The sequence below is a fragment of the Acomys russatus genome, chromosome 26, assembly GCF_903995435.1.
Source record: "Acomys russatus chromosome 26, mAcoRus1.1, whole genome shotgun sequence".
In the NCBI taxonomy this organism is placed as follows: Eukaryota; Metazoa; Chordata; class Mammalia; order Rodentia; family Muridae; genus Acomys; species Acomys russatus.
Window position 1 is genome coordinate 12,261,174 of NC_067162.1, and position 26,178 is coordinate 12,287,351.

At 41.0% G+C, this 26,178-nt stretch overlaps 1 protein-coding gene across 2 annotated transcripts in view; it reads left to right on the top strand.

Moving 5' to 3' along the window:
- Phkb (phosphorylase kinase regulatory subunit beta) overlaps window positions 1–26,178 on the top strand; it is a 201,128-nt gene that overhangs the window by 56,250 nt on the left and 118,700 nt on the right. For both annotated transcript variants that reach the window (XM_051169047.1, XM_051169048.1), the window contains exons 6-7: window positions 590–670; window positions 25,651–25,766. In XM_051169047.1, the coding sequence (XP_051025004.1) occupies window positions 590–670; window positions 25,651–25,766 (197 nt within the window). The remainder of the gene's footprint in view (window positions 1–589; window positions 671–25,650; window positions 25,767–26,178) is intronic.

Genomic DNA, 26,178 nt, shown 5'->3' on the forward strand with positions numbered 1-26,178 from the left:
CCTCACCATCAATCCTACTAAGAATTTATTACCCTTCACTTCTTGTTTGACCTTATAAGGTCCCCCCTACCCCCACCCCTGCCCCTACAGCTCCTGAACATGCAGATGAAGCATCTACTAGCACCCCTGCTCTGACCAGTGGTATACACCCATAGAAACCTTGCACCCCAGCTCCTGGCCACCTCCCCAGGGGCATAAGCACCCCCTCCCCCAATAAACCAAACCATTTCTCTGAAGCTGTTTCTGGGTGTGTTATTTGACTGTGCTCATCACTCAGCACTGACTGAGACTCTGTCTTGCACTCACCCTTGCTTGCCTGGCTAGGCTTCCCTCCCTCCAGGCCAGCTCCATGCTACCCCGAGGGGGAAGCAGACACAAGGAGGCATTAACCAACACTGGAATTTTAGCACTTCATGTAAAATGCTGGTTTTCATGTTCTGGTTTAGATTCATATCTCTTTTATTTAGTGATAGAGAAGAAATTGTTTTTGTCTGGCACTATTGGAGAAAATGACAGCATATATACTTAATTTCATAGTTAATATTTTCATTCTTTCCTTTAACTTTTAAATGTTGCTGTTTGTTTTCAGATAAATACAGTGTCACTCTTTCTTCTTTACCTGGTGGAAATGATTTCTTCGGGTCTGCAGATAATCTATAACACGGATGAGGTATGATTTCCCTCAATTTTCTGCTATTGAACTACATGTAGAGGATATCTGAATTTTCTTTCTAAAAATGTACTTTTAGTGTGATTTTTAAAAAAGAGCATGTTTTTAATTTATATAGTTAGATATTTGATTTTGGGTCAATATGAAATTATTCTTTATTAAAATTACTTTTGTGTTAATTTTTTAGTGTATGAAATAATGGGTTTCATTATAACATTAAATACATACGTGTACACATTTGGACACATTGTTTCACTTCCTTCATATTGCTTCAGTTCTGATCCTTCCTCTCTCTGTCTCTTATTCCTCTTTCTTTAGACTTCCTCCATTTTCATAGTCCATCTGTTACTTTTATGTGTCGTGTGTACATATGCATGCATGTGCACGCGTGCACGCACACACACACACACACACACACCCATGCCTATCTCCCACATATGTCTTAGTTGCTGTTGCTGTGATGAAACACCGTGACTAAAAAGCAAGTCAGGAGGGCAGGGTTTATTTGACTCCCACTGGGCTGTTCATCATTGAAGGAAGTTAGGACAGGAACTCAAATAGCTCAGGAGCCTGGAGTCAGGAGCTGATGCAGAGGCCATGGAGGTGCTGCCTGCTAGCTTGCTCATCATGGCTTGCCCAGCCTGCCCTCCTATATGACCCAGGACCACCAGCCTAGGGTTGACCCCACCCACCATGGGCTGGCCCCTCCTCTATCAATCACTAAGAAAATGCCTTACAAGCAGATCTTATGGAGGCCTGTCTTCAGTTAAGTGTTCTCCTTCCAGATAACCCTAGTCTGTGTGTCAAGCTGACATAAGACCAGCTAGAACCTCATGAGAGAAGTCATGTGATGCTCATCTTTCTGAGTCTGGTCTGTTTGGTGTGCTGTATTGATCTCCAATCTCATTCATTTTTTTTCTACAAATGATACATGCAACTTAAACATAGATTAAAGCAGGTGACAGAACATCAGTGGATGCTCTGCCTCAGATCATCTGAATAGAAGAATGTAACTTTCAGAGAGTTTTAGTAACAATGAGAATGAAATAGCTTTTACACATTTCCTCAGTATTTTCTCACACCATTGCTTTTTATATAAACCTTTCATCATACATTGCTAGTTTTATTTGTAGGTCCTTAGTGCTTCCTTCCCTCCCCCGCAGAATATGTTCTTGTTCTTGTTGGGGAAACTGTAAAGCATCTGTATTTCAGAGATGTGTAGCTTTACTTTGAAAGGCATCAGTGTGAGAGTAAACACACAGGTGCACGTGCTGACACACTTGGCCATGCGCTCTCAGCCCATCCTCTCGTTTCCTTCCTTGCTCTGCTCCCGCTCTTCCCTATTCATCACCTTCCCACACTCACATCTTTGTGTTGGTGTGGTTCGGCGTTGCCCAGTGCCACCTGTGTGGCCACGGGCTGGGAGTGATCAGGTGGACTTCGTGGGTGCACAGTTGGTATGCAACTGAAGACGATGGCTCTCCTCCTCCCACAGTCTTTCAGTAGCCAGGGGTTCCACAGGAGCTTTGAGTCTCTCTCTCCAGCACGGCTGACCATTGAACCTGAAGGTGCTGTAGTTCATCAGTAAATTAACTGCGTCTTGGGCATGGGATTTCTCTACCTGGCTCCCTATCTTTCTGTTCTTAAATTCTTTCCATTCCCCCTTTCACAGTGTTTGCTGAGCCTTAGGCAAGGGAGTATAAACGGCTTGTTTGTGTATGTCACTTACTTCACCATTCACTGCAAAGAGAGGATTGCTGTGATCTTGCTATCAAAAGATCAGAATGGATTTGTCTCGTAGGCCCTTTGACCTTCTGAGAAGTGGATTTTTGATCAGGGTTATAGTACTATGCATGGTTTCCCTTCTAGGGAGCAGATGTGAAATATAATAGTAGTAATAATAACAACAACAATAATAACAATAATAAATAACAACTGTCCACCCCCATAAAGGTTGTGGTACTACTGTCCATGTGGATGTGTCATGTCTAGCAGGTTGGTGCTGTAGTTTTTAGCATAGTTCACTGCTAGTTTAGACCGTTGATGTTTTTTCTACCCTGGCAGCTCGCACAGTGCCTTCCAATGCTTTAACAGCTAGCCAGCAGGGAGGAGGTTTCCAGCTATATTCCACCTTGATTTCTCTGCATCTTGCAACTAAGGTATTTAGTGTCTTTAGCAATAGGGTCTTATCACATACCGTGGCTCCTTATCATATGCCATAGATCTGGTGGGCAGCCAAGAGAGGCAAGAGCCTGCATGGCATTGGGAGCCTCCGGGGCCTCCCTGACCTACAGCAGCTCTGGAGACTTCGTTTAGTGACTCATTGCTTCTAGGAGCAGATCAGCTAGTAAGCAAGGCGTCTTCCCTGTGAAGTATTGTCATATTTTTAAATTGGTTTAGAAAATAGTGAGCTTCCATACTTTTCCATGTCCCCCTTGGCTGGTTGGCTGCCCTCCCCCCACACCTTTATTTCCTCTATGCTTCTAATCCCATTGCCTGATTAACTCTTTCATGTAACTTATTCTAATAAGATATACATTTTTTACCCCCAGGCCTCTTCCTAGTTAGCTCTCCTCCACAACAGTCCATGTCACACAGAACTAAAGTATGAGGGAGCAGAGCAGCATTTGTCTTTCTTGGCATTCGGTTTATTTTTTTCAACTTCTTTCCGTTTACCTGAGACCTTACCACTTCATGACTCTTTGTAGCCGTACCGACTTCCATTGTGTGTGTATGCACCACATTTCCCCTGTCCACTGACGGTAATCTAGGCTGAGTCCATGTCCTAGCTACTATGAACAGGGAAGCATTGAACATGGACGTGGAAGTGCCGTAGTAGAACATGGGTTCCTTTTCCTGTGTAGCCTGGAGTGGTGTCGCTGGGTAAGGAGCCTTATGTATTTTTCCCAAAGTGCACTCCCTGGCTTCCATCCTCACCACAGTGTAAAAGGGTGCCCTTTCCTCACTGCTGCAAGAATATTTGTTCTCAGCCGTGTTCTTGATGATACCCATTTAGACTGAGCTGAGCTAGAATGCTGTGGTAGCTCTAGTCTGCATTCCCCTGATGGCTGAGCACAGCGAGCACCTTTTAAAGTGGTTTCCAGCTATTTATATTTTTTCTTTTAAGAAAGAACTCTGTCTAACTATATAGTCTACTTTTTAATTGAGTTATTTTTCTTGATATTTCATAGTTCTAGTTTCTTCTATACTCTAAATGCTAAACCTTTGTCAGAAGCAGACCAGACAAAGAAAAGATTGCCCCCCCCCTGTTTTTTAAATCTTTTTGGGTTTTTTAGGCAGGGTGTCTATGTGTCCCTGGCTGTGCTAGAACTCACTCTTAGACCTGGCTGGCCTTGAACTCACAGAGCTCTCTCCCTGCTGAGATTAGAGAGAGGTGCGCTCCATCACCACCCAGCTTTCTCCCATTTTGTAGGTTGCCTCTTTACTCAATCAGTGTTTCCCTTTGTAGTTTCATGACATCCAATCTATTATCTGTTATTTTTAATACTGTTGGTACCAGACACCTATCTAAGAAGTCCTTACCCACATGCATATGTTGACATGTTCTCCGTAATTTTCCTCCGGCAGTTTCCGATGGTCAGGTCTTACATTGGGATCTTTGATCCATTCAAGGTTGAGTTTTGTGCAGGAAGACTGATTATCTAAGTTCATCTCTGTACATGTACGTGCATGGTTTCTCCAGTGTCATCTGTTGAAGAGGTGAATTTTCTCCAGTGTGAATTTTTCACAAAACCCAGCTCTTTGTAATCATTTAGACTTTTTATCCAAATCTCTTCTCTGTTCCAGTGGGGTGTGTGTGTGTGTGTGTGTGTGTGTGTGTGTGTGTGTGTGTGTGTGTGTGTGTGTCTTTTGTGACTGAGCCATTTTGTCTTATTACACTGGTTCTGCGTATAATTTAAGTCAGGCATGGCAACATCCCCGGAAGGTTGCTTTGTTCAAGATTTTTGTTCAAGATTGCTTTGGCTATCTAGAGTCTTTCATGTTTCCATATGATTTTCCTATTTCTCTGACAACGTTTTGGAACTTGATTGGGATTATATTGAGTATTCAGGTTGCTTTTGGTTGATTATTTTTAAAATATTAATTCTTCTGATTCATGATCAATGGTGTTCTTTCCATTTCTCAGTGTCGTCTTCAATTTTCATCGGAATTTTAAAAGTTTTCATCATAGATATTGTTTATGTCCTTGGTTGATTTTGTTCAAAACTTTGGTAGTTTGTTTATTCGCTTATTTTTAGGCTATGGAATTATTCTTTTTTCAGTATCTTTGTCATTGATCAAGCTAATGATTTTTTTTAGTGTTAATTTTATAACTTGCCACTTTGCTGAAAGTGCTCATCAGCTCTGAGAGTTTTTTAAGTAGCACCTTTAATGTTTCGTATATAGGAGCATATACAAATAAGGAAACTCTGACTTCTTTTCTTATTTGCATCTCTGTCCCCATTTTTCTTGTCTTATTGCTCTAGCTAAGTCCTGAAGCACCAGATGGGGTAGAGAGTGGACATCTTTATGTTCTTCCTTTATGCTCTCCATTTATTGTGATGTTAGCTATAGGTTTGTGGTATATACCCTTTATTATGTTGAAGTATCCTCATGACTTTTCATGACTTTTTTAATTATGAAGGAGTGTTAAAATTTGTAGATGCCTGTTTCTTTGTCTGTTGAGGTGATTATGTAGTTTCTGTCTTTGAGTCCATTTATATGATGATTACACTTATTTATTTGCCTATAGTGAACCAAATCCTATGTTTGTGGAATGAACCTAACTTGGTTATGTTGGATGAATATTTTGATATAATTTTGAACTTGGTTTCTAAGCATCTTTTTTGAGAAATTTTGTAATAATACTCATCAGGGAAATACATTTATAAGTTTTTTCATTTTTTGTCTTATTTTGTTTTTTGTTTTTTTGAGATGGGGTTTCACTGTACAGCCTTGACTGTCCTGGGCTCTCTTTGTAGGCCAGGCTGGGCTCGAACTCACAGAGATCTGCCTGCCTCAGCCTTCTGGACTGCTGGTGTTATAGGCATGTGCCACCATGCCCTGCTGTGTATTTTTCAATTTGTAGTTTTGTTTTGTTTTTTAAATATTGGTTTTGTAAAAAGATTTTGGAGTAATTCCTACCTGTTTTATTTTGTGGAATAATTTAAATAGTGTTTATTTTAGTTCTTCTTTGATAGTCTCATAAAACTGTACAATGAATGTATCCACTGCTGGATGGGCTTTTTTTTTTGGGGGGGGGAGGCACTTTTTAATTACTTAAGTTTTATTGTTGGTTATATATTTTTAAAATTATTTCATCTTTGTCTAATTTTGATTGTTACAGATATCTAAACATTCATCCATTTATTTTTGTTTTCTAGTTTACGAAATATAAGTTCTTATGTCATTTTCTAAATTTCAATGGTATTTCTAGTGATGCCCATTTTATCTTTAATTTCATTCACTTGAGTCTTCTCTTTCCATTGGTTAATTTGACTAAGGGCTTATTAAACTTATCTCTTCAAGTAACCAACTCTTCGTTTCATTGATTTGTTGTATTTTTGTTTGCTTATTTCTATTTTGTTAATTTCTACCCTGATCTTAATTATCTCTCCCTGTTTACTTCTTTTAGGGTCAGCTTGTTTCTCATTTTTCCAAAACTTTAAAGTAGATCAGTACATTATTAGTTTTTTTCTTTCTGACTTTTGATGTGACATTTAACGCTATGTAACTTCCTGCTATCACTGCCTTCATCATGTCCCATAGATTTGTCATGTTGTGTTTTCCTTCTCATTCATTTGTAGCAATGTTTTATATTTCCTTCTTGACTTTTTTTAGTGACTCTTTTTTAACAGCGTAAGGTTCAATCTTGAAGAGTTCGTTTCTTCCTGATGTTTCTCTTGCCGATACCCAGCTTTATTGCTTTGTGATCAGGTAGAATACAGAATGCCACCTCAGCTCTCCTGTACTTGCTAAGGCTTGTGTGTCAGTGTGACATCTTTTGGAGAAGGTTTCCTGTTGTCCTGACTGAACGCGTGCTTTCTCCAGCGCTGAGTGGAGTACTCTGTAGATGTCTTTTGGTCCATTTGATTTCTAGTATCATTTAATTCCAGCATCTCTCTTTACTTGTTGTCTGGATGACTTTTCTCTTGGGAGTGCGGGGTATTGAGTTGTCTGACATAACTGCCTTGATGAGTATCTGTGGGATTAGGTCTTTTAGTGTTTGCTTTATGAAATTGAATTCATCTATGCTTGGTGAGTTTATACTTAAAATTTCAATGTACATCTGATGGATTGTTGCCTTAGTTATAAAATGATTGTAAGTCTATTTTGTCAGATATCAGAATAGCTACTCGAGGATCAGTGAGATGGTTCCGTGGGTAAAAGCACCTCTTGCTATGCCTGATGACCTGTTTTTGACCCCCAGACCGCAAATGTGGAAGGAGAGGACTGACTTCCATGGCTTGTCTTATATCTTCCAATTATGTATTGTGGCCAGAGCATATCTATACATGCACTAAATAAATACGTTATTTAATCTTTTAATTTATTTACTCTTATTTTATATGCATTGGTCTTATGTCTGCTTGCATGTTTGTGTGAGGGTGTCAAGTCCCCTGGAACTTTAGTTACAGACAGTTGTGAGCTGCCATGTGGTCCTGGGAATTGAACCTGGGTCCTCTGGAAGAGTAGCCAGTGCTGCTCTTAACCACTGAGGCACATCTCCAGCTCCCATGAATACATTTTTAAATTAAAGAAGTGCTAAGCCAGGTCTTTTCTATTTCTATTTGTTTATACTACCTTTTTATACCCTTCTACTGTAAGTTGGTTCTGTGTGTAATGGTAAGGTGTTTTTCTGTATGGCAGAAAAAAAAAGTTTCCTGTGTTTTAATCCACTCTTCTATTCTGTGTCTTTTTATTGGGGAATTGAGACAAATAATACTCAGGGTTGTTATTAACAATTCTGTTCTTGTTCTTTTGTTCATTCTATCATGTTTTCCTGGACTTTTTTTTTTTTTTTGATTAATTGTTTTGGTATTATTTATTTTTCCCCTGTAGCTTCGTGTGTGTGTGTGTGTGTGTGTGTGTGTGTTTTCTTTAGTCCCCAATATTCGTTGTATTTGTTTATATTTAAAAGTTGCTTTAATTAGATTTTATCATGGACAGTTTTGCTAGGTATAATAACCTGAATTTCTGTAGTCTGGTTTTTGTTTGTTTGTTTGTTTGTTTACCACAGACAATTTTGCTAGGTATATTAATCTAAGTCATCTAATATGATCTTTCAGAAGCTGAAATTCACCCCTTTAAGCCCTTTGGCTCCAGAAAATGGACCTTGCCTTTCTTTATACAAATCTGAGTCCTTTCCTCTTGCAGCTGTCACTGTTCAAATTGCTTTTCATACTCCAGACTTATTCAATATTTATAACAGTCAGATAGGAGGTCATTTTTATGTTATAAATGACCAAAATAATGTAGAGAGTCACTAGGTGGCTTCAAAGTTGTACATGGTATAGTGATGCTAGAATTGGAACTGAATGCTCTATCTAAAGATTTTATTCTCTATATTGTCTTTATTTCATTTGCATGGATATGAGATGCATGTGTCATATGAGAACATATTGTTGAAGCCCTGAGGTCTGCCAGTGAGACTTTTCTTTCTTTCTTTTTTTTTTTTAATCATGGAAAGTTTTGCTAGATGTTCAGATTTCTTTATATATGAATGCCTATATTCATTCTTATATCCTTGTATGGATCATGTAATTATTTAATAACTATCATGGAGAATTTGTCATGATGTACACTGATAGCACCTAATTGAGAAAATAGATCAAACAGATAATTACCATAAGTAGAATCCATTAGAACAAGCCTGTGACTGAAGAAATATTTTTATCAAAAACCTAGAAGAAATAAACAAGTTATACAAGCTTGTGGAGAAGGCTCTAGGCAGAGGGACAGACTGTGATGTTTTCTACATGTGTGTTCTTGCCGTGCATTTGATCTGGGCGGTGGTAGATGGTCAGAGCAGGGTAGACCACTTCTGAAATGCCAGAGCCCGTGATAAGGAGCTGCCCTTTTATTCCTAAGGTGATGAGCTTCCAAGGAAGTTTGAGATTGGAATATGTTTTTAAATGACCACATCATCTGTGAAGACATTGTGTAAGAGGGTGGGGTTGGGGTAGGAGGAAACAGTTCTTTTAGTCACCAAGGGGAAGATGTATAGCTCAGATTTGTGTTTTAGCAGAGATACTTTATTTACTGTATAATGGATGGATGAATAGTGGAAGAGAGATAGATCTAACAATTACACCACAGCTGTGAACCTGCGTAGCTGCTGGGTGTTAGTGGACATACAGAGAGCGTAGGAGAAGAGTTCCATGTAACAGTTGGGAGGTCAGTTTTGCAAATATTAAATCCATGGTGTCTTTTAGACTCAGAAGGAAAGGGGCCTTTTAGATATCCAGCTGTGTCAGAAGTTTAGGGGAGACGGTGTGACTGGTGATGGGAATTTTTAAGTCATGGGACTACGTGTTACCTGAAGCACGAGTGTGACTGGAGGAGAGCTGAACCTTGCTCACGTCAGTGAGACAAGTCATGTGAATCCAGCAAAGGATGGTGAAGAGAAGTTGGTAAAGGAGAGAAAATTGTAAGCTAATGGAAGGAAGTAATTTAAAATGAGGGAATAGTCACCTCTGCAGTAATATCAAGACACCAAAGATGTGGACTGAACTTTTACCTTTATGTTAGCACCATTGTCCTTAGTGAGTAACCATACACTTCGTCTCCATGTCTGAATGCTTTTAAGAGTGAATGGGGCATGAGGGAGGGGGTGGAGTGGAGCCACTACTTAATTATTTGAAGATAATGGACAAGATTATATATCACTGACGCCATCCTTGAGGTTGTGGGAAGGATTTCAGTGAGGCCAGCATCTTTTGTGGGAGGAGGAAGGAGGAGAGACAAAACAGAAATGAAGAGTTTCTCCACAGCATTTCTGAGAAGGACCACAGCACTGTGGCAGCAGTGGGTTAGGGATGCAGCACTGTGGCAGCAGTGGGTTAGGGATGCAGCACTGTGGCAGCAGTGGGTTAGGCATGCAGCACTGTGGCAGCAGTGGGTTAGGGATGCAGCACTGTGGCAGCAGTGGGTTAGGGATGCAGCACTGTGGCAGCAGTGGGTTAGGGATGCAGCACTGTGGCAGCAGTGGGTTAGGGATGCAGCACTGTGGCAGCAGTGGGTTAGGCATGCAGCACTGTGGCAGCAGTGGGTTAGGGATGCAGCACTGTGGCAGCAGTGGGTTAGGCATGCAGCACTGTGGCAGCAGTGGGTTAGGGATGCAGCACTGTGGCAGCAGTGGGTTAGGGATGCAGCACTGTGGCAGCAGTGGGTGAGGGATGCAGCACTGTGGCAGCAGTGGGTTAGGCATGCAGCACTGTGGCAGCAGTGGGTTAGGCATGCAGCACTGTGGTGGTCAGTGCTGTCCAGCTTCCTCAAGGCTCCAAGACCAATTCTCAACACATCTGCTAACACACAAGGAAACAGGAGAGTGGCCAGTAGAGATTGTAGTGACAGGAGGATTTTATTTAATGTGGTGGATAAAGTAATAGGAAAGATTTAGTACAGACATAAAAATGTGATCACTTGGGACTGACAAAATTTAATTGTTTTGAGCAGAGTTCTTGAGTAGCCAGGGTAGGGTGAGACACAGTGCATAGAGAGAGGTATTACTTTTTCTTTGTAAATCTAATGATTCAGACTGTAACATTGTAAATGCAATGAATGAGCCTTGTCTGATCTCATTTTCTTCATGAAATAGGAAACAAGGATGTCAGTTGGGCATGGATCCCTGTAAACCACAGAGGGTGCAGCAGGATGAAATAGCCACAGCCCTGTGATTATTATCTTGAGAAAGAAGTCCAAGAACCATTTTTGATAACTAATTTTTATCATGTGACTATATGTGATTCAATATTTGCATTTAACTATTAATTTGGAACTCATGTCACAAAGCAAAACACAAACCATTTCTCCCAAATGAATGCTTTGTTATCTAGAAAGAGTCGCTGATTTTCTATATTCTTCCGACATTTACTTAAAAGGAGCCATCAAATCTTCTTTGAGTCAGATCCATCAGTCATTATTGGAAATGTTACTTCCGTGTGCCCTTGAAACAAATGAGCAGCGCTGCGTGGGAAGCCTCAAAGCAGACTCTCGTTTCAAGTGCTTGCCTGAGAGAACGCAGAGGGCTCAGCATGCTCAGTCATGGCTGAGATTCACAGTGAAGGGAAGGAAGGGAGGCCAGGAAGAGAGGAGTGGCTGTGTGGGACCAGAACTGCCAGAATCGACATGCAAGCTCCCAGGAGTCTGTGCTTGGACAGGTCGTGTTTGCTTCCTCTAGCATCTGGTGAAAACAAGTGTGGCAGTTACCCATCAAGTTGTCTTCCTAAAGGCCCATCGCTGAAGTTCCATTCGAGGCTGATCATACACATTTCCTCTCCTTAGTTATGTTCTCATTTCAAAGTCCCAGAAGGAAGGAAGTTGTTTATCTTAACACCTATTTATGCAAAGATATTGTTTGCATAAGCAGTTTAGGGACATTAAACTCAAGTGTGGCTTAATTAATTACGCCTTAGTCCTCTTTGTGAAAGAGTCATATATTAGCCGTCTTAATTATAGCTTATGTACATAGATGATAAAATATTTTAGTATCGTTCTTTGAGCGTTTGAAATAGGCTAAATCAGCAAATAGAAGAGCCCCTAATGAGAGTCAGTGTTCTCACATTTGTCTTCTAATCCCAAAGGGGAGATGATAAGATAACCCCTTATGTGTGAGAAACTCTAGGAATGTAGGAGCGCAGCCCTGCTCTGCAGTCGTCACTGTCCAAAGAGAAAGGTTTCGTCTTATTGTGAAACTATGTGATTTTTCTTTCTTTCTTTTTTTTTTTTTTTAACATTTCTTCAGAAATTTAATACATCTGTGTTATCTTGACATCGTAGGGTCCTCAAAGGTTTTATTCAATTGTGGATATATTATTTTGCTTAATTTTACACACCTGAAAATAGAGTATGTTTGTAGCTGGAGAGATGGCTCCGTGGTTAAGAGCGCCTGTGGCTCTTGCGGAGGACACAGGTTCTCTTCACAGCACCTGCGTGAAAGCTCACAGCTGTCTGTAAGGCCAGTCGCAAGGCGTCTGGCTCCCGGTTCTGGCATTCAAAGGTACTTCATGCACGTGGTGACATACGTGCAGGCAAAATACTTACACACATAAAATAAAAAGAAATCTGAAACAAACTATACCTTCATTGACTATATCGATGTTTTTGTTTTTTTTTATTTCTGTCCTATACCAAATATTAAATCACAGCTTATGATTTATATGCAAAATATAAACTTCCAAGCATAAGTAAAGGTCTGTTTTCCTAATCTCTACACCTATTAACTGTGCTGACCCATTGTGCATTTTTTGTGTATTTGTAGGCTCACATATTACAAGGACAGTTCTCTTCCACTGTCAAGCCTTGATTATGGAGCATAAATTTCTCTGTAATACCTCTTATCATTTTTACCCTTACAGGTTCTCCATGGCTTCTCCTTCTTGATTGTTGAGCCTGATAATTTGTGGCTTCTATGACATTTATGCCCGGTTCTCACTTTTCAGGGTTCTTGCATTTTGGTCTTATTGAGACAGTGTCTCACTATGTAGCTCCAGGTGGCCTGGGTCTGCATTTTAAGTAAAGAAAAAAGAGAGTGGGCAGTTTAACTGGTAATACTCAATCATCCTCAGGGTTAGGTCCTCTTCTCCCACGAGCGCTGATGCAGATGGCTGCCTTTGCGATGCTCTTTACCTGTATCTTCCCCGTGCCTTCGCGTTCTGTGCTGTTGGTCATATGTGGCACCAGACGGTTTTGTTGTTAGTTTATGCTTACGTAATGGCTACATGATTTGTCTGTCTTTTAGGAGCTCCAGTTCCTGGCGCACCTTCCCTCTGCTATCCTCGGCAGCCTGCTCGGACCTAGAGTTTTAGTTATTTCAACTCAGTTCAAGTTCAAGAGTAGCCAGTTTATGAAGCAGAGTTGCAGATGTTACTGAGCATGAGAATCAGGGGAGAAGTGGGCACTCAGAAGAAAGCGAGGCATACCTAAAAGTGAGCGAGGGTTCCTCAAGTGAGACCCATAGCTTAGTGTTTCTAAAGCAGCCTCGGAGGACTGAAGTCGAGGTCATATACATCCAGACCGCAAGCCTAGGTCGTTGTAATTGCTACTTGGACCTAAAATATCTCCACAGAAAAGGAAGAGCAACTTTGGGTACAATTATTTTACATTCATGAGGGGCAAGCTGTGAGAGCCATGACACACCTATAGAGATCAAAGGACAGTACATGGGATTTGGTTCGCTCCCTCCACCATGTGGTGTTCAGGGATAAAACTCAGGTTTTCAAGCCATTTTGGTGGCCCCCAAAATGTTAACTGTGCTGGAATTCTTGCTTGATGATGGCCTCTTTCCTTCTGTCGCCATAATTTCCCCATCCTCCTATCCGCCCATCTCCTTGCCTTTGTGGAAGTCCTCTGTATGTGTTTCAGGCATAGTTTGGGAGCTCTCATACCTCGCACATGACTCTGTTGGTTTTCACTAAATGCATTAATGGCTGGCTGAGACTGGACCACGTGTCAGAACACTACAAACGAACGACTACTGTGTGGTAATCCCTAAGAATGCAGCGACTGTATACGTGCCAGCCCTTTGCTGTAACTTTCCATCCTCCCGTGACATTACAAATATATATATTAATGCTCCTGTTAATGATCTTCCAATGAATATTTATCCCTATTTTTAGTGGGGTACTTAAAATTTTAAAATTAAGCTCTTACCTTGAGATTGCTGTCATTTTGCTGATTTCATGATCAGGCTATGAATTTATAATTAATCCAAATCAGTATATTTGATTTTAAAAGAATGAATTTAGACTTTAAAGTACTACTTTTGTAATTTTTTTTTATATATGGTAGCTTCATCATATTTTAAAGGCCTGTTTGTTATTTACATTTCAACCTAGCTCTTAAATTATGCTTAATCATGAAATCCTGGATTATCCCATCTTTGTCATAAGACTTCAGTGTCTTCAACAAACAAGAACTTATGTTTGCCATATAATAAGGTGACTGACGATGGCTGGCAGCTTGATTTTTTTTTTTTTAATCCCAAGCCGCTTAAGAAAATAGTAACAAGAACAGAAGATGGATATTAGCTTCTGTTAATTGTAGCTGTTTCTTGTTTCAGCAATATCAAAAGTCCCTAACACAGTGCTGCTCAGGCCAGGTCTGTTGTAAGTGGCTATTAGGTATATCTGTACGCATGTATTTATTTGTCTTTGTTAGTCTGACACAAACTAGGGTCATCTGGGAAGGGGGAACCTTAATTGGCCTCCACTAGGTTGGCCTGATGTGCAGTGCCTCCCCTGGACATGTAGTCCTGAGAGGTAGCTGACCTCGAGCCTAGAGAACCAGCCAATAAATAAATCTCCCATGGCTCTGCTGCAGTTCCTGTCATGACTTCCCTCAGTGATGGACTATGATTGGGGCGTGTCACCAAGCCATGCCCTCTAAGATGACTTCAGTCACACAATAAAAACCAAACTAGACAGGGTCCAAGCAAACTAAAACAATTACTAAAACTGAATTCAGTAAAATGTAAAACTAAGTATGTAAATTGACCTTTAACAGTGCTTTTATTTCGTTTTATGGCCCCTAAGGAAGAGACAGCTGCTTAAATTCTTCATATTAGAAATATTAAGTACTCAGGAATAAGGTTTTGTCCAGTTAAGTTATGCTTTGGTGGGCTCTAGGTTGTTGTAATGTCAGTGGCCCTGTCTTAGTTTGGGTTTCTATTGCTGTGTAGAGACACCATGACTACGGCAACTCTTAGAAAGGCAAACATTTCATTGGGGCCGGCTCACAATTGCAGAGCTTTAGTCCATTATCATCATGGCGGGAAGCATGGCAGCGTGCTGGCAGACATGGTGCTGGAGAGGGAGCTAAGAGTTCCACATCCTGATCCAGAAGCCACAGAAAGTGAACTACCTTGAGCTGTGGAGACCTCAAAGTCTACTCTCTAATGAAGTGCTTCCTCCAACAAAGCCACACTTCCTCCAACAAGGCCAACCCCTAATAGTGCCACTCCTTATGGACCTAGTATTTAAACACAGACGTCTGTATGGGCCATGCCTATGCAAACCACCACAGGCCCCAGCCACCTTCTTCAGGAACCTATTTCAGCCCCTGACATGTGTGTGACTAGTCTTTAGTCAAATATAAACCATTAATCAAAATTGTCTCTATTCACTTGACCTTTTTAAAGGAGGAGGAAGAACCTTGACAGATAGTATGAAAACATCAAATTGTAGACAAATCATATATATATTCTCTCTCTTTTCCATTCTTTGAGTGTTCCTTTGCTCATTTAACTATTTAACAAGCTAGAGTCTCTGTCATGGGAACTTGCTCTACATAAAGAACAGTGAAATCCCAGCACTCGGGAGGCAGAGGCGGGTGGATCGCTGTGAGTTCGAGGCCAGCCTGGTCTACAAAGTGAGTCCAGGACAGCCAAGGCTAACACAGAGAGACCCTGTCTCGAAAAACCAAAAAAAAAAAAAAAAAGAACAGTGAAAACAAAGATCCCGCCTTTTGAAAATTATATTTAAAGTTGGGGAAGTTACCAAACAAGCTAACTTTATAAATAGACAAAGATTCAGTGCCTCCAGTTCAATTAATGTGCTGTGATAGAGAAGGAAGAATGCATCACTTTGGTTGGATAGAATGTTAAGATTCTGAATTACGCACAAGCCAACTCCAACTGACAGGAGGAAGCGGAGGAGACACTGGGATGGCAGCGAATCAGCAAAGTGTAGGCTCAAGTTGTGCTTGGCTGCAAATTAAACAACAGCCCTGTCAAGTAGCACTTTTATTTCATGTACCAGTAATTCTGCATAGAAACCATCTCGAGCGCCTTGGGCAGATGTAGGTTGTTGAGAATATGAAATACTTTTTTCTTACTTTGTTCGGAAGCATTATTGAGATAACTTATCTGAGAAATATAGGTTCTGGATATTATATCTGCATCGGTAAATAAGAATTGAGACAGAGGGTTTTTGTTTTTTAAGTTTCTCGGGCTACTGAGACAGCCCAGCATGTAAAAACTCACTCATCACAGCCCTGATGACCCGAATTCCATCCCCCAGAACCTGGAGCAGAGAGAGCCGAGATAAAAGTCATGCACCGACCTCCACACATGCACCTTGGCGTGCACTTGCCCTGCTGTCCTGGTAATAGCCATTCTAGCGGGGTGAGAGCAAATCTAAAAGGAGTTTAAATTCATATTTTCCTAATAGCTGAGGACGTTGAACACTTTAAAGATATTTATTGGCCCCTTGTGTCTCTTCTTTTGAGAAGTTTTTTGTCTCCTTGTTTGACTGTATTGTTTATTTCCATGTTTATTTTTGGTCATTAGTCCCCTGTCAGATCTACAGCTAGCAGGTGCCACCCAGTATTCAGGGTATCTTTTCACTCCATTAACTGTTTTCCTTTGCTGTAGCAAAGCTCTTTAAGTTTCTGAGGTCCCACTCATTAATCGTGGTCCATGTTTCCTCAGCAACATGGAGTCCTATCTGTAATGTCCTGACGTATGCTTACGTCTTGATGTGTTTTCTTGTAGCAGTTTCAGAGTTCCTGGTCAGTGTTAAGGTCTTGATCAGTTTGGAGTTGGTTTTTGTAGAGGGTAGGAAGTAAGGCTCTGTTTTCTTTCTTGTGCACGTAGAGACAGTTTTCCCAGCACCGTTTGTTGGAGAGGTTGTTTGTTCTCCTGTGTGTGTTGTGGGGGTATTTGTCAGAAGTCAGGTTGCTGCCGCTGTGACTACTTACATCTGGGTCCTCTATCTTACTCCATCCATCCACACATCCGGTTTGTGCCAGTGCTGTTTTTATGAGCGTGGTTCTGCTGAAATCGAGGGTGGTGATACCTTCAGCCTTACTTTTCCTCAGGATTGCTTTGGCTATTCAGGATTCTTTTGTTTTTGTATGAATTTTCAGATTGTTCTCTGTAGCCCTCCGAAGAATGGTGTGGAATCTTGAAAGGCATTGCATTATATCCGTTGACTGCTTTGCTAGGACATCCATTTTCACCCTAGTCATTTCATCTTCTGGAGTCTTCCTACGGTTCCTTCTTTGGAATTTTAATGTCTTCACTTCCTTGTGAAGTTATTTCAACATTTTTGTTTGTTTAGGTTTTTGTTTTTCTTTTTTGAGGCTGGTAAGCAGGGTTTTTGTTCGTTTGTTTGTTTGTTTTGTTTTTGTTCTTGATTGCTTTTTCAGCATGTTTGTTATTGGTATGTAGGAAAACTATGAACTTCTTGTATGTTAAGTTTGTATCCTGACACATTGCTCAAAGTGTCATCAGCTCTTGGTTTTCTAGTGGAGTCTTCATCGTTTTTTATGTACAGGTTCATATTATCCAGAAATCATGATGCTTCAATTGCTTCCTTTTGTGTTTTATGTTTTGTTTCCTTCTCTTGTCTATGAATTCCTTCAGGGTTCTGGTTAGAATTACAGACTTGCCCAATGTGCAGTTCTTCCAGGGTCTTATGAAGAAGAGTCTGTGAAAATTCCCCTGCAGACTTTGACTCCCCAGCTTTTTGGCTCGCGGAACCCTGTGCACATCTGACTCCAGCGCCCTTCTGTGCAGCCTCACAGCATTCTGTCCTTCGGGTTTCAGTGTGCAGCCCTGTCCCAGATACGTTGCTGATAGTGTGCTTCACAGAGAGTGTCAGGCTGCTGAGCCCCTGGCAACAGGGGTCTTCCTGGCTTCATCTGCCTGTTGCTGATGCTGCCCTGGGTGTCCCATGTCCCCAAGATTTGGCAGGTCTGATGTTCCCTGGCAATCATTCCCAGCTAGTCCCAGATCAGTCCCTGTAGACTGGTCCGCCATACCATACTATCCACCATCTTAGATTTGATACCTTCATTTCTTACTATTTGGAGAGCTCCTGAGATTTTTTATTGTTGTTTTGTTTTAAAAAGTGGGGGGAGAGGCAGGGATTGTTTGGTTTTATTTTTCGATGATCCTGAAAAGCAAGCCTAAAGCCTCATGCCTTTTATTATTTTCTTTTAAATATGCACTTTTTGAAACTGTGGGAAATAATATCCTGAATGTTTCTAGCAAAGCAAAACAGTAGGTAGAAATACAGCACCCAATTTTACCAATTAAACATATGTGTACTAGGCAGGGTCCTCTAGAGAAACAGAAAGGATAATCCATCTATGTAGATATACAAAGGAGACTTATAGGAGTGGCTTACAGGCTGTGGTCCAGCTGGTCCAGCAATGGCTGTCTCCCAATAGAAAGTCCAAGGATATAATATCCACTGGGCTCTAATACCAGCGACTGAATCTTCTTCCCAGTGGTAGTGAAGGCAAGCAGGCAAAGAGGCTTTCTACCGTGCCCTTTATTAGATTCCCACCAGAAAGCGTGGCCCAGGTGTAGAGTAGGTCTTCAGATCTTACCTGAGCTGCATCAAGGGGGGGACTTCCCACCTCACAAGATCCTGTCAAGAAGAAATTCTTCACAGGTGTTCCTAACTGCTTGGATTTTACTTGGTTGTAAGAATATAATAAGCACACCATTACAACTTGGCTTCTAGTGTGGGGTCTGAGTTTTTTATTCCTGTGCATTTATGTGCACATCTATATGGGCACCCTGTACATGCAGGTGAGAGGGACATATCAGGTGCCTGGCCCTATTTTCCATTTTCCAGCCTTGAATCAGAGTCTCTCACTGAACTGGGAGCTGGGCTGGCAGCCAGCAAGCCCGGCTATGCTCTTGTCTCTGCCCCTGCTCAACAACATGGACCCTCACGCTTGCTCAGCAAGTTTTCCTGCCCACTGAATTTTCTCCTTAGCCCTTGACTTGTTTTATATGGCAAATTTTAGGCAAGACCTTTTTAAATTTTATTGGGTCCTTTGTAACTTCAGTTCTTATCTAATTTCTTCATTAAAAAATTAATACGGGTACATATGTGTGTGTGGGTCCTGTGCAGTTGCAGGTGACTATGAGCTGCCTAGTGTGGGTGCTGGCAACCAATCCCATCCTCTGCCAGAGAGCACGTCTTCTCAACTGCTATCTCTTCAGCCCTAAGTCCTTACCCTACCACAATTAATTATATGTGAACTGTAAAAGTTTACTTGACATAATGCATATTTAAGGTGTACACTGTGAAGTTTTGATTCAAGAGGTACATTGTATCAAATTAGGATATGTAGTTTAGCATATCGGTCACATTTCTTTGTCATGAGAACATTCAAACTCATTCTTCTATAGCTTTTAGAATATATAACTATTAACTGTTGTCACTCAACTAGTTGTAGTGCTACAGAACTCTAGAATTTATTCTTAACTGAAGTTTGTAAGCATTAACCGTCTACCTATAGATAGTTGTGAAAACCTAACTCAAAAATGAATTACTATACATCCTGACTAATTTTGCCTATTGCAGTGAATATTTTATATACATGCACACACATATATAAGAGAGAATTGACCTTTGCTTTTGGAATTAATAGCAAAAAAAACTATAAACGTACACTTGTTTATTCCTCTGAAATCCTCTTAATATTGGATTTAGCAGTTTTCCTATCTCATACCTTATGTTTTTTAAAGCCGTTTTAAGATTTTGCTTTTTAGCACATGGGCCACATTAAACTGTATCCTAAAATGTAATTATTTCATTTGCATTCTGTTGTCAAAGCATTTCAAATGTTTCAGTTATTTTTTAAAGACATTAATAAGATAGTCAGAAAATACCATAACTCTGATTCAAAGGTTACTATTAAAGATTCTTTGTATTAAAAATTTTTCTTTATGGACTTCTTCTAAAAGTAGATCTCAAAGATATATACCTTAAAAAGCAAGTTAACATGCATCAGAAATTTGTATGAAAATGGAAAGGGTGGCAAATAACATTGGGTACGGTTTTAGTTAGGGTTTCTATTGCTGTGATAAAACACCATGACCAAACAGCAAGTTGGGGAGGAAAGGGTTTATTTTGCTTACACTTCCATGTTGCTGTTCATTATTGATGGAAGTCAGGACAGGAACTCAAACAGGACAGGAACCTGGAGGCAGCAGCTGATGCAGAGGCCATGAAGGGTGCTGCTTACTGGTTTGTTCCTCCTGGCTTGCTCAGCCTGCTTTCTTATAGAACCCAGGAGCCCCAGCCCAGGGATGGCCCCACCCACAATGGGCGGGGCCCTCTCCCATAGATCACTATTTAAGAAAATGCCTTTAGCTGGATCTCATGGAGGTATTTTCTCAACTGAGGCTTCTACCCTGTGACTCTAGTGTGTTAAGTTGACTCACAAAACCAGCCAGTACTAGACCATGCTTTTGTTTGGAGGAATGTGGACTTTGAGACTTTGGATTAGAAAAGCAGTTGAATGCTTTAAGTGGGGCTTAATGGGCCATCCTAGCAGGAACTTGGAAGACAGTGATGCTCAGGGTGATTTGAACTGTGGGAATCCTGCTCAAGAGGTTTCAGAGGATAAGAATATTAATTTGTTGCCTAGAGTTCACTCTTGTGACATTTTGGCAAAGAATGTGGCTGTGTTTTGCCCTTGTCCAAAAAGTTTGACTGTGGCTAAAATGAAGACTTTTAGATTAATTGCAAGGCAGAGGAAATTTCAAAACAGCCTAGTATTGACTCTGTCCTATAATTATTATGGTTCACTCTTATAAAAATTTATAATGAAAAAGAGCAAGCTGAGCAGGGAAAGTTGTAAAATATACAATTTGGGAAGAAAAAGGGAAGCTGAAAGTAGAATGAAACAGAGTCCTGTGTTCAAGGGGATACGTAGATTAAAGAGCATCCCGAGTAAAGCGAGTGGTGACCTCAGGGCAAGATTCCATCAAACTAAGCTTTCACCTTCTGAAATGGAATTAAAGAAAAATTTAGAGCCACGTGTGGTGGTGCAACCCTTTAATCCTAGCACTCTGGAGTCAGATCTCTGAGTTTGAAGCCAGCCTGATCTACAGAGAGAGTTTCAGAATAGCCAAGCTTAGGCCGTGAAAGAAAACATCAAACCCAGAAAGCTGGTGAAGATATCCTTGACCAAGGGGCCATGTTCCAGCCTCAGCAAACAACAGAACTCGGCAACTTTGGCCACATGGTGCTGGCTTTAGAGTCAAAGACAGAAAGAAAGGGCTGTGGAATCTCCCTCTGTGACTAAGGAAAGCCACGGAAGCCAGGCTTTGTGGGGTGTCCCTGCATGTAGGCGTAGAGAGGCCATTGTGTGATGCTGTGAAGGTAAAGCCTGGGTTGCCTTGGAGACCCCAAGACGTTGGAGATGCCATGGGATACCTGCCATAGAAAGCTGTTATCAGGGAGTGGAACCAGCCCAAGGAAAAGAAGTGTGTTGCAGTCAACAAAGCTGAAAGGAGCTCCAGACTTGAAGAACATTTTGGCATCAGCATGGAGATGCAAAGTTTGGAGTTTGCCCGGCTGGTTTTCCGTCTCGATTTGGTCCAGTGTTTCCTTACTATACTCCTTTTTGGAATTGTAATGTACATACTGTGCCATTACATGTTGGAAATATGTCATCTGCTTTTTATTTTGATTTTACAGGGGATTACAGTTAAGAAATTGCATGAGTCTCAGAAGAGACTTTGAACTTTGAACTTTTAAAAGTGCTCAGACTGTTAAAGACTATGGGGACTTTTGAGGTTGGATTCAGTTTGTTTCTGCATTATGATATGAATACAAACCTTTGGGGACCAGGGAGTGGGATTCGGTGAAAGAAAATGGCACCCATAAGCCCATAGGGAGTAGCACTATTAGGTGTGGCCTTGTTGGAGGAAGTGGTCACTGGAGGCGGGCTTTGAGGTCTCAGATACTCAAGCCATACCCTGTGTGGCAATTCACTTCTGCTGCCTGCAGATCAAGATGTGGAACTCTCAGCTCTCGCTCCAGCACGTCTGCCTGAGTGCCACCATGCTTCTTGCCATCGCAATAACAGGCTTCTGAGCTGTAAACCAGTTCTTTTTTAATTTTTTGGTTATTTCCAAGACAGGTTTCTCTGTGTAGCCTTGACTGTCCTGGAACTCACTAAATTGACCAGGCTGGCCTTGAACTCAGAGATCTATTGCCTCTGCCTTCCAAGTGCCACCACCGCCCAGCATAAGCCAGTCTTAATTAAATGTTTTTCTTTATAAGAGTTGCTGTGCTCATGGTGTCTCTTCACTGCAATAGAAACCCTAAAACAGGTACTGTCTGGTTAGCCTTAATTGTCAACTTGACACAGCCTAGATAAAAGCCTCCACTGAGGAACTGCCCAGATCAGATTGGTCTGTGGGCGTGTCTGTGAGGCATTGTCTTGTTTATTAATTGGCTTGTGAGGACCTAGCCCACTGTGAACAGCATCATTCCTCAGATAGCTGTTTCTGGGCTGTATTAACAAAAAGCAAGCTAAGCTTGAGTGATTAAGGCAGCAATGAGTGAGCCTACCCAGAGGCAAGGCAACAAGTAGAGTTTCTCTGTGGCCCTAGCCTCTGTGTTCCTGCTTTGTGTCCCTGACCTCTGGAAGTATGTCCCCGACACCCGCACTCCCACAACAGACCAACTAAAGCAACCAAACCAAAAAACTCCCACTTGCCCTGCTGAGCTTCTTTTGGTCAGAGTATTTTATTTTATTTCAACACAGCAATGGACTAAAACTAGAAAAAGTGTATAGAGCCAGGATCTAGAACAGGTGTATAGAGTCAGGATCTAGAACAGGTTATAGAATTGGTATCTAGAACAGGTGTATGGAGTCAGGATCTAGAACAGGTATATGGAGTCAGGGTGTAGAACAGGTGTATGGAGTCAGGATCTAGAACAGGTTATAGAATTGGTATCTAGAACAGGTGTATGGAGTCAGGATCTAGAACAGGTATATGGAGTCAGGGTGTAGAACAGGTGTATGGAGTCAGGATCTAGAACAGGTTATAGAATTGGTATCTAGAACAGGTGTATGGAGTCAGGATCTAGAACAGGTGCATGGAGTCAGGATCTAGAACAAGTATATAGGATCAGGATCTAGAACAGGTATAGAGTCAGGATCGAAGTCAATAGAAGACTACCTTGGGAGACACTGTGATCTCCCTCTCATTTCTGCAGCCTCTTTGTCCCTCAGAGGGCCCAATTCTCTTGGACTTTCACACATGAGTCACATCATGTGCTCCCATACACCCACGCCCTGCGCTTGTATCTCATTCATCCTGTTATTCTCTGGCTTCCTGTTCCCCATCCAACTGGTCCTCTCCTTCCTCCTGAGTATTACCTCTGCTTTCCGTTCCCCTTTAAGGAAAGATGTGCACTATTTGTCTCTCTGGTTCTAGAATTACGTTTCCCTTATCAGGAAGAGCTCCAGTTTCATCGATTTTCCTGGAGATTGTGTAATTTTTTTTTAATTGCTGATAGTATTCTGTTTATCTAGATCACAATTTCTCTCTTCACTCAGCATATTATAACTTGAGGGGCTGGATTCTCGTCTGTTCATCTGTTGATGTACTCCTGTAAGAACTCAAAGGGATTTATATTTCTGAGTCAGGGAAGCTATGCAGGTCTGTAGTTTGTTATTTGCAGAATCCTTTGCAGCTAGATATATTTCATATCTCCAAATTATTTTTATTTAAAAAGAGCAATACACATAGTGTAGTGATTTTGTTTATAGTCCCAAGTGTTTACAAGGCTGATGCAGAAGAATGATTCAGTCCAAGAGCTTGCAGTTTGGACAGTAGAGCAGTACTTTGTATCTTTAAAATGAGGGTGGGGGGATTTTAGGAAGATGTCTTAGTTCGTAAAGGCACATGCCACCTTGCCTACAGATCCTTGCAATTCACATTGTGGAAAATGGTTTTCTATGTCCACAAGTTGTCTTCTGCCATCCACAAGCATGCTGTGGCGCACGCGTGCACGCACACACACACACACACACACACACACACACACGCAGTATACTCATTATGTATGTGTACTCATTCATACACACATGCACAAAATAAATGAACGCAATTTCAAAAGCAATACTGTTCAGATATGTAATAACTTTAGGAAGGCTTAAGACAAAACTCCATAATAATCACATTCATATTTTTCTAATAAAACACGAATATTCACATAAAATGGAATTCTTAGGCAGAATCTCATTTTGGTTTCTGATTTTGTTGAAGAATGAGTTAAAGAGAAACTAGTTTTAAAGCTCGTGATATTTTATAACTACAAACAAGAGAAGGTAGACATGCGTACTAATTAGAGCTGGTAGGAGGGCAGCATATGAAACCGAAAGATAATGAGCTGTGGTTGTGCCTTTAAAAGCAAATGAGAACTATTAGCTATTGCATCCTTTTGAATTGAGGTTGAAGGAAAATTCATTTTGTGGAAAAAGCACTTCAGTTGGAATTGCGAGAGACTCACATGATTAACCCACTGGGAGCCAAGGCAGCAGTCAGGTTAGTTTAATACACAGAGCCGCCAGGTGAGAGGCATGGGGGCACTAAGACGTCCTGAGTGTCTGCTCTGAAAAATCACGGCACTGTCAAGATTCACAAAACATTTTTGACTGGATAGTGTGAAAAATGCTGGCCTTGGTAGTGGAATGAGAACAAGAGAGAAAATAAGACATAAAACCGTCAAAATACACCAAATTTAGCTGACATCCAATTGCTTCATTAGTGATTCGGGAACTAGAATATGTCACCTCCAAAGATTGTGCAGAGGCCACTGAAGACCTGCATAGAAGAAATTGTCTTTATTGTCAGAAAAGGATTGAAGAAACAGAAATGGAACAAAAATCCAATTGACTGTCCCAATGTTGCTGTCCATAAAGAGTGAAATGGAGAGAGCGTAGCATGCTGCCAGGTGCTTCCTTTATGTTAATCTTGGTGTGGCCCTCTCCAGTCCCCTTTGTCCTGTGCAGCCTCCAGCTGTGGGCTGTGTTCATAATCAGGATCTCTAGCTACAGAGGGACAGGAAGGAAAATTACAGAAGTATGAATGGAAAACTCCAGGCTCATCAACTTGAGACCAGAATTTGACAGAAAGGAAAAATCCTTTTTACGTTTTTAAAAGCTTATTCTTTTACTCTTCAAAGCTTTATAGTGTGTGCACATGTATGTGTGTGGGTGTCATATAGACGTTTCAGTTTCTAGACATTACCCAGCATAAAATATTGTTCTATGTTTTACTTAGTTCTTATGATGCATAGCCCTCATAAACAGTTGTTACCTCATTGAAGAATTATAGTTGGAACATGGAAAGGAATTAAATTTTATTTCTGTAGTGTATAATACTAATTAGGTTCTCACCCAAAGTAAGCATTATATTTGAAAAACCAAGTACAGTGGAGGACTCATAGGACTGTAACAATCATAAGAATTTCATATGTTAAAAAAAAGTACTTTGGGGATATAGCTTAGTTGGTAGAGTGGTTGCTTAGCATGTACAAAGCCCTGAGTTCAATCCCCCAGTGCCCCCCCCCAAACTAGGTGTGGTACATACCTGTAATCACAGCACTCAGCCAGGAGGATCAGAGTTCAAGGTCATCCTTTGTTACATAGAGCTAGAGGTCAGCTTGGAGTACATGAGACCATGTCTTAAGAAAAAGAAGGAAAAACAGCAATATACTTTGAGAGATATGTTCATACTTGGATTTCAAATGGCATATAATTATTCTTCTCAGTGCTGCATGTATGTGTGTTTTTGTTTGGTTTGGTTTTTCAAGATGGGGTTTTCTCTGTGTAGCCTTGGCTGTCCTGGACTCCCATTGTAGACCAGGCTGGCCTTGAACTCACAGCAATCCACCTGCCTTTGCCTCACTGAGTGTTGGGATTACAGGCGTGCGCCACCACACCTAGCATTGCATGTGTTCTTATGTTTCATTTCTTTTCCTTTCTTTTAGGTCTCTTTTATTCAAAACCTTGTGTTTTGTGTAGAAAGAGTTTATCGTGTTCCTGACTTTGGTGTCTGGGAAAGAGGAAGCAAATACAATAATGGCAGCACAGAACTACACTCGAGGTACTTGTCCAGTTTTGAGGATGGCTATGGTGTTGTTTAAATGTGTGGATTGGAGTTGAAACTAAAAACTCAAAAGTGTTAGACTGGATCTGTTGTTGCAGTGTTAACTCCAGGACAGCTTGTGTTCCTGTTTGTAATTCAAGTAGGGTTCACTTATAGTAAAAGCAATGTTCTTGGCATCGTAAGCTGACATCAGGAAGGACCATGACCTGTCCCTCACTCCTCACCCACAGCATGACCTTTCTGGTCAACCATGTTCTAGCTTTTCCTCTGAAATTACATTATTTGAAATACCAAGTTTGTCAGATTATCCAAACACCAGAGGTATATGCAGTGCATGTGAGACTCCTTTCCATGCTACAGGGATTGTTTCTGCAGGAACCACAGGCTCTCGTACTTTGCAACAAAACTT